This window comes from Poecilia mexicana, unplaced genomic scaffold (genome assembly GCF_051168715.1).
Source record: "Poecilia mexicana isolate PSO_F unplaced genomic scaffold, ASM5116871v1 scaffold_21, whole genome shotgun sequence".
NCBI lineage: Eukaryota > Metazoa > Chordata > Actinopteri > Cyprinodontiformes > Poeciliidae > Poecilia > Poecilia mexicana.
Window position 1 is genome coordinate 12,952,579 of NW_028263390.1, and position 13,265 is coordinate 12,965,843.

A 13,265-nucleotide genomic window follows, 5' to 3' on the forward strand; every position below is an offset into this window, starting at 1 on the left:
AAGATAAAGCTAAGCGACAAACATTGATAGATAATACAAAAATGATGAGCTGAAGGTATGAAACATCTTAAATGAGCCCCATTCAGTAAGGGGTGCCCTAAGGGCTTGAAAGCAAAAAAGAAAAAAAAAAAATAAGGAAAGATATCTGTTGCATTGAATGACTTTTCTATTATTGATATTATTCCTATTTAAGATTAAATTGAAGAGGGTTTTTTTTTAAATATATGTTTTGAGGAATTTGAACTCCATTTAAATATATCTTGTTCAAAATCAAAATCAAAATCTGGTCAATCCCGAATGAGAGCATCCAAAGATTTGTCCAAAGGAAATTTAACATTTTTGAAACCCTTGTCACCCAATGCACTATTCCAGCAAAACAGTGATTATAATCAAAGTTATAACCAAAGCACCTAAAACATTAGTTGACTTATCAAACTAATAAAAAAGTCCAATGATGTGCCTCACTTCCAAAACTCAATAGACGAAAGTCATCACAAAAACAGCCTTATTCCCCATTTGCCTTTTGGGACAAATCTATATAAAGTTGGAGATAGTATAAAATAGATCAACAATTACAATGAAATGAACCTCCACAGTAAATATCCAAGATATTTTTTTTGTTTCATTTCTGTTATTTATTTTTTTTTTTTTTTGTGAAATTAAAAAAAGATAATCAGCTTTTCATCTCACTGCTATTAAACCCTCCCGATTATATATGTCTTCTGACAGATCCTTTCCTCATTGTGTACTGTTGATTCACATGATCAGACGCGATTAAATGACCAGAGTGGTGTGTGTTTGTGTGTGTGTGTGTGTGTGTGTAGCATCTGGGGCAAAATGAGTAGCAAAGAGACGCTTAAACATTAAGACGTATATGACTTTATCACTCCTTTTCCACACCTGCTCATACACACCTTATCTCACGGCACTTTGCTGGTGCTAGATTTCAGCCCATCTCCTCCTCCTCTTCCTCCGTCCGTCTTCCCCTCCTCCTTCTGTCCCTGGTCACCTTGTGCGGGGCAGCCTGCTCTCTGTGGCACAGCTGCTGATTATGTCATTATTTCTGGACCATTTTGGTCTCCGTCCGTGTGTGTGTCAGACTAATGAAGCGTGGCAAAGGGACGCACGCCAAAAATGACCAGGGCGTGCATCAGAGCTGCAGATGTGTCAAGACACCCCCCCGTCCCCCACCCCTTCATACTCCCTTTTTCCTCCCCCTGCTGATGCCAAACTCCCTTTCCTTCAATCCAATCTGCAGTTTATTATTTCTCCTTTCTTCCCCTGCCATTTCCATCTTTTGCTTACCCTCACATTCTCTCTCCCTCCCTCTATCCATCCATCAATCCATCCATCTTCCAACCTCTCTCCTGCGGTCCAGCTCCTTACCTCCCATCTTTTGTTGTTTCCAAACCCACCCACCCACCCTCCATCCTCCTCCTCTTCCCTCCCCCTGTTCTCCTCCTCTCCAGATGTCCTGCTCCTATCTTCCAGACTCCCTCGCTCCTTTCTTTCCCCACTGCCTCCTGCGCTCTCAGTCTCTCAAAGCTCGGTTGACTTCCTGACCTCAGAGGCCCAGCTCTCAGTGACCCCCTTCTCCCCTCCATCATTTAGATTGTTGTCTCTCAGCTGGGGACACCGTATAATATCAGGCAGTGAATATCTAAGTCTCTAAGCAAGGCTTGAATCTATGATTTCAGTTTTTTTTCTGAAATCATAGATTCAGAAAAAAATCTGTAGATTTGTAGATTTTTATGTAGTTCCTTTCCAAATGTATGTACACTTGAACTTTTTCACACGATAAAACCACATTTTCAGTTTGTTTTATTTGGGATTTTAGGTGTTACATCAAACCAAAGGACTTGCAATTGGGAAGTGGAAGAAAAAGAATTGGCCCAGTCAAAGTCCAGAACTTGACAAGACTTAAAATTTGAGCCCCACAGGCAATGTCTGTCCAATCCAACTGAGTTTGATATATTGCAAAGAAGAATGGGCAACTACTTCAGTCCCTATATGCAAAGCAGGCAAAGCTATATCTCAGTATAATTTATGTGCTACTTTTTGCTTTATAATATGGAAAATCTCAAAAGATTACATTAAATTTCTTGATTTTAACATGACTTAGTTTAGTCAAACTCAGGGTGCAGCAGAAAAGAAAATGGATGTCAAGGGAGATACCAAATACATGTTCAACTAGCATGTATCTAAGGGTCGAAGTCCAGGCACAAAGGAGAACAACTTCAGTGTCTTTGACCCTGTCCTGTCCTTGACTCTCTCTTGGAGGTGCACCTTGAGAAGACTACCATGTGACGCTAATGCTTCTGCACACAAAAACACACCAAGCTTTCCACTAGAGACAAATCCACATACACATATATACACAACGGCAGCCCCTCAAGGCTCTACATTCTCAAGGCTATCAGTGGAGTGAGGGTGGCTGATGTTTGCTCAGCTTTGAGGCCCTTTTCCCGTCCCAAACAGTCTCTGAAGCACAGACCTCACAAGAGATAGACCTGAGGAGCTGAATTGTATCATGGCCATGCAGAAGGCTGTGAAGATGAAGAATGTAAATCGATAAATTAAGAGTGGATTAATTTGAGGAACCGTTTCTTGCCACTTGCTTTGCTTTTGTGGCTGTTTGACGTTTCAGCCATGGCACAGTGTTATCAGTGCTAAGGGGCCAGGGGACAAGCATGGTGAGGGGCAGCAAGAGAGGGGACATGGGTTGTGTTTGCATAAAGTGACAGTGTGGGCCAAGGGCTTATCAAGGCCTTTGTAGATTATTGATTGGAGCAGATACGTGAGGTACACGGGCCTGTACGTACCAGAGTGTGTTGGAGGTTCGGAAAACTCTGGCTTGACTCAAAAAAGATGCAAAGATGTTCAACTGTGCTTCTTTTGTGAACTACTGAGTCTTCTTGCAACACGGCAACCGTGGACGCCATCTTTCAAAAATGTTCCTGCCACACAGATCTAAACACAGGGTATGGAAAACATGGGAAGTGCTGGTATTCCCAGGCTTGGTTGGAGTTAGGAATTAACCTGGCTGTAGCATGGGGCTTGTGTTGTGTCCCTGCATTTCATCCTTCAAGGCAACAGCTTGCTAGCAAACACACTCTCTTGTGCACGCACGCATACACACAGCCTTATCTTCCAGGGTCTTGTCTTGTTTGGCTAACACTGTGCAAATAGAAGGTGCAATACATCTCCTGACAGTTCCCAAAAGCAAAGGGGAGAAACACGCTGGTCAAACAAACAGCCAACCCTGAGTCACCCAGAGAGAAGAGATTTCTCAGGCTTTAACGAAACACAGATACACGCACACACATATATCTCTACACTTGGTGTGTAACAGTAGCCTGAATTTGAAGGCTTTGGGGCCTCTGGCTACCTTTTTAAACGTTTGTCTAAGCAGTCTTAAGACAGGAGCTGCTGCTCCTGGAGTGAATGGCTCCCAGCAAGCCATCCACAGGCTCCCTTTGTCCTCCGTCATATTTTATTATCTCATCAAAAAGCAGGAAATCCGATTCCCTCTCTCTGAAAAAGAGCTTATCCTTCTGTCTCAAAGCAACCTGTCACAAGAGGGAGAGATGGAGAGAATGGGGGAGAGTTGTTGGGCCGACGGGGAGACAGTGTAAAGGAGTGATTAACTGCCTCATTGCTATCAGACTCTCTTTTCTTTTTTCTGTCTTGCTTTGGTCCGTCCCTCTTGATTGGTATTTATCCAACACAGAGCACAATGTGAGGGGTTAGGAAGGCACAGATTTATCACCTTTGTGGATTCTTTCATCAGCCTTTCGTCCTTGTCTTCTTTTTTTTTCATATAAAGTTACACAAGGTAATAGCTGCATAAATATCAGCTTTCAACAGAGCTGTTTTTTTTTTAACATCCTGTCACTTATGTCCTTTGTGTTTTTTACACTAAATATTGAGTCTATATTCATAGAGAATCTGGTCATTTCTATGTTATGGGCATAATCTGGCTCCTTTCAAATGAAAATCACTGCTTTTATTTTTATAAACGGAACAGAGGGACAGAAGTCCATATGATGATTGTCCCAAACAATGCTGGTTCATTCCAATCCTGGAGGTCTGGTGTCCTGCAGGTTTCAGATGGATGCTATAGGTGTGTTTCAGTACAGCTAATTCACATACCTCAATTAACTGAACCAGAAGAAGATTTAAAACCAATCAGTTTCAGCTAATTGCTACTAGTTGCCTGGAATATTTCAAATATTTTTTTGTGTTAGCTCTCACTGTCAAAAAAATATATGAATCTTGTAATTTCTCAAGCATTATATGGCAAGTTATTTTTTATGTCTGTGTTTTTCATAACAAAAACAGAATACTATCAAGTTATCTTGAATATTATCCAAACTGGTCACATATCTACTTCATCAGACACTGAACACTTTAGAAAAATATCTGGAAAGGAGGGTGTCTGATAATAGCTGTAGAGGGAATACTTGATCTTCAAGCAAAAATGCACGATAAGGCCAAACACTGCTCCAGATATTTCGGAAACTTTTTCTTTAAAAAAAAAAAAAAAAAGATATTTGCCTACAATTTTTTTTTATTAAAATCAAAAAGGTTGTAAATATATATATTAAAAAAAATGAACCAGTGCATGGCAATTACATTGACAGTAGCAGTTCAAATCCAATAGCAGAATATCCCGAGCGTGGCTAACGCAGTGCTGGGTTTGTTTTTTAATGATGCATATGTGGGGTTTCCTTACTGATAGTTTTACTTGAATTTTCTTCCATTTTTATAGTGTTTCATTGGTCAATGCTTGCTGTTTTATTTTTGTTTGTTTGTTTGTTTTGTTTTTTTTAATTAACTTGACTAACGATTTGAAAGCTTCTTCCAAAACAAAATGTAGCTTTTTTATTGTCTTGCCTGACATATTGTTTTTTTTGTTTTTTTTGTTTAAGATACTTTTTAAGCTCACATTGGAAGCTTTATGAAAAGAAAGTTGTTGTGATAGTTGGCCTTTATGCACATGGTTTAATAGCATCTGGGTGACCGGTCCACACTTCAGTAGATAGTTTTTTAATCCTCCTTCCTGTTTTTGAAAAAACTATGTTGTATTTACTCACTAGGGCCTTATCATCAAAAATGCTGCAAATGGCCACAGTTGGTATTTACACCGATGTTAACAGCTTTGAAAATAAAGCAGTGACACCTTTGTCTAATTTGACACAATTTACCCTTTATTTTTTCAAATATTATTTCCTGATTTGAAGCTTACTTCAAACAGTGTCAGCTCAGTATAAGAAAGTCATAGTATTTTTGTGTGTGTGTGTGCGCGTGTGTTTTTGGAGAGTTTCGTCATCTAAGACTCAGTTTATATCCACATGTGAGGCTGTAAATGCACCAGAAAATTATTTTTAAATGTTTTGTGTGTGTGTTAGAGGACTAGGCCTCAGTCACCTTGTTTGCCTTTTCCAAGTGCTTGCTACAAACCCCACAAAAAAAAACTCTCCGTCCTTTATCGCCTCCCCTCCTCCTGCATCTGTGTTTTAATTTTGGGCTCTGCTGAGAAGTTGTTAAAAAGCCCTATGAAATATGTATGAAGGATTGTGAGCCACGCGATTGGCCCCATTTACCGGACAGCAGAGCAAATGAACAGCCACACTGGATAATCCCCCACAATGCCTGTGGAACAAAGGCCCAACAGCTGACCCTACAGAGAAGGATGGAGACAAGGGGAGAGTCGGGTAAAATGGTGGGGGGTGCAAACAGTTAGGGCTCACTGGTGGTCAGGGGGCAGTTCACTCGTATGCGCCTCACATGTAGTGGCAAAACAAAGGCTTGTGGGACAGGAATAACTCCCTCTGTTCTGTTGTTCCACACTCTCTCCTTAGACTCTTCTCAGCCCCTCCTTCCCTCGCCATCGCTCCCTCACCCCCTCCCCCTCTCGCAGTCAAGAGGATCTGAAATACCAATACCCTTTTCTCCTTGACATTGCTTTCTCCTTGCAGTCAGCGTTTTGCTGTCCTTTTATAGTCAAAACGTCAGGAGAAATTCCATGCAGGAATATTCTTAGTAATGCAGCACTGCCTGCATCCAGCGGCCAGGGTGCTGCGCTCCTTTGGCCAGTCAGCGGAGTCCATGGGGAACAGCGTGCGCGGGCAATTGCACAAACTTGCCGTGGCACACGCATTACCTTGCCCTCGTGCCAGGGTTATTGTGCCAGTATTTCGGAAGCTACAAACAGCCCAAACAATGAATAATATCCTCTTCCACTCCTCTGGACAGGGGGATTCAATATTTGGGGAATTGGGTTATAGCATCCAAGCTCCTTATTCATGACTCACCTTTTCACTTCCACAGAATAACATACACACCACACGCCATTCATCACCCCTAGAGGGGGTGGGTGGGCTGTCCCATGTGTGTCTAAGAGTGTGAATAAAACCCTGCATGTGTGTGTTCATCGTGTGTGTCCACTAACCTTGCTGTGTCCTGACACTCCTGATGAGTATCTGCAGGACACTAGGAGTGGAGCGCGCACTGTCAGGCGTTTAGACTAGCTGCTGCTGTATCTATATGTGAGTGTGTGTGTGTGTGTGTGTGTGTGTGTATCAAGAGAAGCGGGCAGGGAGACAGTCAGCACTATCCAAGCAGGTGACCCCTGAAGGCTGCATCGCCCTTAGCTCTGAGTCGAGGAAAGAGCCAAATACACCAGGGTAGCTAAAGTGTGTGTGTCACCATACAGGATGTGTCATCTCCTTGGCACAAGAAGGTGTGTGCGCTGGTGTGTGTGCTCACGCCTGCATAGGTGTGTGTGTGTGTGTGTGTGTGTGTGTGCGTGTGTGTGTGTGTGTGTGCGTGTGTGTGTGTGTGTGTGTGTGTGCGTGTGTGACAGAGTGTTGGCTTGGGGGAAGGTGTCACAGATCTTTGCCAGACTAATCATCTCCGCGGTGTCGGTGAGCGCTGCTGTCAGGGACACTAAAGAGGCGGCGTGTCTCCCCGTTCCCAGAGCATTTAGTACTTCCTCTTTCGCCAGCACCTCTCTGTCGCTCTTCAAGTCGACTCCGCTCTCTCAGTTGGTCACAGATTCGCAGCGAGAGCCATAAACATGTCACATGTGCCATGTTGCTGCAGAGGGGGCGGGGAGTGAGAAGCGTGATGAACCTGAGTATACACAAGAAGTTACTTTTTTTCTCAGGCTGCCACCTCAATCGCGTTTTAAGGAAGTACACAGAGGAGATTTATGGTTTTACATCCACAGTGAAGATATCAAGATACACTGCCCTCGAAGATATTCAATTCACAGTGGCATGCAAAAATATTTATAACTCTTTAATGCTTTCACATTTTGCTGTGTTACAACCAGAAACACCAGTTGGCCTGAATGGAGAAGTGTGTTTTCCAATCCCATTTAAAACTTTCCTCAAAGCCTGTAAACTTTCTAAAGAAGGCGCTCTAGTCAGATTAGACTAACACTGAACTCTTTGTCCTAACTGGTGGTGGCAGCATGTTACCATGAGAATGCTGTTCGTTGACAAAGATAAAAATGTCGGTTGAAGTTCATGGAAAGATGGATCAAGCTAAGTGCTGGGCAAGACGGTAGAAAACCTGATAGATGCTGCAGGCAACTTGAGAAAATCACCCCAAAAACTAAATGCAAATGTTCCCTTCTTCTCTTTGCCCACTAAGGTCCCCGATCGCTTCCTGGAGGTGGCTGAGATTACATTGCGGGAGTTCTTTAATGCCATCGTGGCCGGCAAAGACGTGGACCCATCCTGGAAGAAGGCCATCTACAAGGTCATCTGCAAACTGGACAGCGAGGTCCCTGAGATCTTCAAGTCCCCAAATTGCCTTCAGGAGCTTCTACATGAGTAAAATTCCTCCTACACCTCCATCTCTGCTCATCTCTTTGCGCTTATTTTGTTTGTCGTTTCTGATTTAATTGAATTTTTCAAAAAAATTCCCCCTTATTTTTTTTTAATTATTATTATTATTTCTAACTAAACGTTTGATTTTTTTTTTTTTTTTTTGTTCATTTATTATTATTTTTGAATGTATAAAAGTTATGGAGTAGCATTCCCAAACTAAAGCCTCTGTGGCATTTCCTAAATGATCTAGCTATTGTGTTGTTGTTCATATATTATTATGGTTATTATATGTTTTGTTTTTCTAACATTCTGAAGTGAAGAGACTTTTATTACTGGGTGTTTTTGGACCGTGTGAGCCCTCACCTGAATGGCCTGTTTTATGAACAATACTACCTGAGTGTGTGGAGGGACTTTGCATTTACATCACTACAAACACAGGCAGGGTTTACTAAGAAACTGTATCCCTCCAGTTGTAGGGGCATCCTGACAAACCGTTTCCTGCTTGGCTGCCCAATAGACTCTGCTTTATGAGATGTCACTAAGAAGACATACATGCACACAAAATCGAGGCCTACTGTGGTTATTGACTGGACTAAAACTGGACTCGTGTTACTGGTCAGCACTGGTCTGCAGAACTTGGAATGGTTTTAAGAGGCTACTGAAGTCGACCACCTTTTGAAGTGTATTCTCCCCTAAAAGCAGGGCATTGTGTTTATTGGGTGTACATTATTTTGATTAATATTCTTATTGTTGTTTATGATTATTTGTCATTTTTTTGCTTGCTGAAGATTGGCACTTCAAGACTTGTTTGTCCCTTGATGCCGTTGCAGAAGAAAAATAAATTATTATTAATATTACTCCCAGCGCATTTAGATTCCTAAATACTTTCTCCACCGTATTTCCCTCCATCCTTTTCTTTGCTCGAATTTCTTCATGAAAGCAATCATGTCAGGTTTTCTGTTTGACTGGAGTAAAAAGATGTCCCTAATTAGTAACACTGTGAAACAGGGTCTAAAGAAGGTTACAGTAACACTTCACACAAAAGAGTACAGAAATACAAAGCAAACACATTATACTTGTATTGTTTTTCTTCATACTCATCTTTAAATCAGCAATGTTTCTGAAGGTGCTCCACCTGAAAGTGTGCAACTGCTCATCTGTATCTGTATACTGTCGATATCCAGCTCTTATAAGATGAAGGCAGCCTGATTACTATTTAGGCTTCTGTTCTAATAATCCTATGCGAAGTGAAAATGAAGTACTAAAGTTGCTTTATTTGCAGATGATACTTGAATATTTCAGGATATTGTAGAGAAACTTAGGTTGAAGCAACACACACACACACACACACACACAGGTGTGCACACACAAGTCAACCATAACAATTTGACCAATTGTTTAGTGGTGTATACAGTCAAAGCTATCCATATTCCTGGTTTTAAATAATCTTTTACCAACATGTTTCTTATGACTGGAAGTGATGCTAACCAATTAGATTTAGGCAAAACTTGAATTTCATTGAGAACCTGTGAAGAAATCTAAAATTTAGGGTGGTAACTAAAAGGCCTTCCTCTCGTAGAGACACAAAGTTGATCATCACCAAAGATATATTATGAAATACCAACGGAAATCCTATGAAAACTGGTCAGCAATTATAATAAGGGTTTGTGTGATGTAATACAAATAAAAAGATGTCTCTACCTAATTGTTTTAATTAGGTGCTTCTTTTAAATCACTTTATTTTCTTTTGAGTGAGACTCTCGCCTACCATAAACAAACTTCTTGGTTGAACGATATTTACTTTAAACCAAAATCTGCCAGGGGTACAAATTATCCAACGGGTGAAAACCAACCCATTCATTATTTCTGACACATGGACACATGCGGCAGTGGCATCTTTCTTCCGCGTTCATCTGCCTGTGAGTGATCTAGCTTTTTCCTACAAAGCAACAGTTCGAGGTCGGAGGTGAGCACTCACCCTGAGGGTAGATGGAGAAGTTCTCACCACTACAAAGATCAGGGACAAAGGAGCAGAGCGTTGTACAACGCACACCTGGAGCTCTCCGCTCTGCCCCGCTGTCTCAAAGCGGCTTCGTTCTCAGACCCAAAGTGTAATTTGCTTGAAAGCCACAGTGCCCAGATTGCTAAATGGCGGCCCCACAGAATTTTACCTGTGATTTTTTTTCCCCTCCTTATTTGCACATATTTTTAGAGTTATTCATGTGTGTGTGACTGTGTGCTTTCATCCACCCTCTCTCAGGCTTAATAAAAGTGAAGGAAAAAGTTGACTTGAAAGTGCACGCAAGCTAGCTGTTGATCTCACCTCTGAGTCATTATCTTATAGGATGTCTTTGTGTTTCACAAAAGATCAAAAGGACCAGGTTGCTTGACCTGCTGACTCGTCTAAGCGAGACAAAGCACCTGACAAAAGGCAGCAGCAAAGACTTAGAGCTACTCCCTTCATTATGTCCCCCTCTCCTTCTCCTCCCTGGACAGTGTTTCTTCTTAAGATTGGGAGCCCTGAGAAAACGACCCGGACACTTTTCGCACTGAAGGATGCCTGAGTCTCAAAGCACCAGCCAAGGGCTCTAAAGCGTCACAAACAAAAGGGAGAAAGGAAAGACAGACTTTTATCTGATGTGCAGATTATTATCGGTCCCCGCCCTGCCCTTCCTGAAACTCCACCCTGATGTAATATAGTTTCTATGCCTAAAAAGTGTGGAAAAAAAATTATTTTTGTCAAGTTTTCCTTTTCAATTGTCATTTGATATTTATGATTAAAAATAAATAAATATTGAAGTTCAGTTCTGGCATTTTCTGGTAATTTGTGAAAATATGTACAGTTTCTGAAGGCTCTTTGAAAGAAAAGGTTTAATAAAGCAGCCACGGAGGGTAATTTATGTGGCACTTTTATGGAATTGAATACTTAGAAATTTCTCAACTAGGAGGAATAGGGGCAGGTTTTTATACCTTTTTCGGCCAGTTTCATTTTTTTATGTGTCTTTATTTTTCTTGCTACGTGTTGAATTAATATCTTGTTGAGAAAGAAATGCGTTTAGAAAATTTAAGCACATTTCAAGAGTATGAACTATTGTGGCAAATGTCAATATGTCAGGATAAAACAGAATACTTGTACAGATGTTTTTTATATGATCGGTAAGAGTGCTAGAGAGGAATGAGTGATTAAAAGACTAAGTTGGGGGGGGGGGGGGCGGTGTGGGGATAAATCTAAAAAAAAAATACAAAAACAGCCAGCCCCCGTGAGTCCCCCACCCACGCACACCCCTGCCAGGCCTTTAGCGGGAGTCCATCTCCCAACTCCCATCGGCAGTACTCTTGAAGTTGCACCAGCGTTGTGGTTTCTTTTACCGAGCGGTGGGGCCATCATGGCACAGGTGGTCGCCGACATAGACTTAGACCGAATCCAGAAAATAGACAGGACCTTGCAGTCAGATTTGCCATGGAAAGAAAATTTGTACATATATGCTTTGATTAAAGAGGCTGGAGGCAGACGTAAAAATCCTATAGGGCCTTTTTTTTTTTATTGTTTGGTAAATATTTGTGGATTTTCTGTGTGCTCATTCGTACGTTTGTTTGCGACATGTACTGTATACAAGTGTTTGCGTCTGTGTGAAAGAAAAGACCGATTATGAGAACCTGTGAACCACCGAGTGACACAATTCTCAACACTGTGTGCCCTCCCCCACCCCTGGGAGTACCACCCTTACATGTAAATGATTCTCATTAAGCATTGGCAACATGTGTTTTGGTGTGTGTGTGTGTGTGTGTGTGTGTGCGTGTGTGTGTGTGTGCGTGTTGTGATAATTTCTTCTGATCTGTTTTCTGACCTGTTTGAAAGAGGATTTTGATTTAAGGCTTTCAGTGGTAAATCCTTTCTTTAAATTATTATTATTATTATTATTATTATTATTATTATTATTATTATTATTATTATTATTATTATTACTAAAATTATTACTGCACTGCTCCTCTTTTATTGTAAATAATAATGACATGGACTTACATTGATAAATACGGCCTTTGTATGACTTAGCAATATTTTTATGTAAATAGTGTTTTGTTCATGCTTTTTCTATGACATTATTAGTGCAGTAATTCCAACTGGAACAGCCATGTTTTTCTACAGTCTGAATAGTGACACAGGTTGTAAAATAAAACTCATAACGTGGCTGCTGTATTTCTTTCTCCTGTTACTGGTGTCTATTTGTCTCAGCAGGTTTTTGTGTAATTTATTGGTTTAATTTATCCTAATTTATTTCATGTTGTTCTATTTTGATTTCCTTCCATCCAGCGAAAGATGCACTGCATTGCAACAAGCTGAATCAATTTAAAAGAGTTCAGGCTTTTTTTATTATTATTATTATTTAAAAGTGACTTTAATTAATGTAATTGACAGAAATGCTGAACAAAGATCAGACAGCTTAATGGAACTGGATAGATAATGGGTTTGACTGGGTAGAGGGTGGAGTTAGAAAGCTTGAAACTAGTTTAAAGACTTTTTTTCTTCTCTTGAGATGTTTTATTTCCCCCCCCCTGTGTTGTTTTGGCCCAGCCCAACAAAGAACCAGTAGTCAAACTGCCTTTTGTGCCTTCACCCTCTATGAACTGAATGTATGTGCAGTATATATGCAAGCTTGTGCTAAATGCAAAAAAAAGATAAATAAAAATAAAAAACGAGAGTGGAAAATGTCAACGGCATGTGGCTTGTTTTTTTTGTGTTTAAAGCATCTGCAAGATTGTAAAGACTGACACTGAAATATAATTCTTCATTTCAATTCTAAAACAATATTTAACACCAGGAGTTCTCTAACTTAATATTTAAAAGGTCTAAATCTAATTTCAAGAAGAAGAAAAAATCAGATATCCAGATCACTTTGAAATAATTACATTTTTATACATTCACTTTCAACATACAAGCATTGTGTTCCAACTATATTTTAACTTGACTATTTGAACTCCAAACTCAGCAAAAATGCACATGACTTTGAAATTTATTTCTCAGACTGTCTGACAAAATACTTTGCAAACATTCATCTTATTCCACCTAAGATAGATGCACTTGGCAATTTCTGCCTTCTACCTTTTTTTTGTACCATAAATAAGTATTAAAATTTCTTATGTTGTCATAGCAGCATAACGCTCATAATGAACTTCACCTTAACATACACTTTGTACACTATCTGGCCGCAGGTTAACACCTGTTGACCGGGTCCAGACTGACTGGCAGTTTGGCCCAGATCCAGATCAGAAACTGACCTTTGAAAATCGTTTTATTACCCTGATATCTCAAAACTTGTTTCTCCAGCATTGAATGCTCCGATGCATTTAATTCATGAACCACGCCCTCTGTTATTGTGGAGAACATGCCTCTATGATGTGGCAAATAAGAGTTGCAAAAAGTTT

General features: G+C 40.5%; 1 protein-coding gene across 2 annotated transcripts in view; it reads left to right on the top strand.

Moving 5' to 3' along the window:
- Window positions 1–12,555, top strand: part of prox1a (prospero homeobox 1a) — a 34,291-nt gene extending 21,736 nt beyond the window's left edge. For both annotated transcript variants that reach the window (XM_088001777.1, XM_015012862.2), the window contains exon 5: window positions 7,663–12,555. In XM_088001777.1, the coding sequence (XP_087857903.1) occupies window positions 7,663–7,848 (186 nt within the window). In that variant the 3' untranslated portion in view covers window positions 7,849–12,555. The remainder of the gene's footprint in view (window positions 1–7,662) is intronic.
- The last annotated feature ends 710 nt before the right edge of the window (window positions 12,556–13,265 follow it).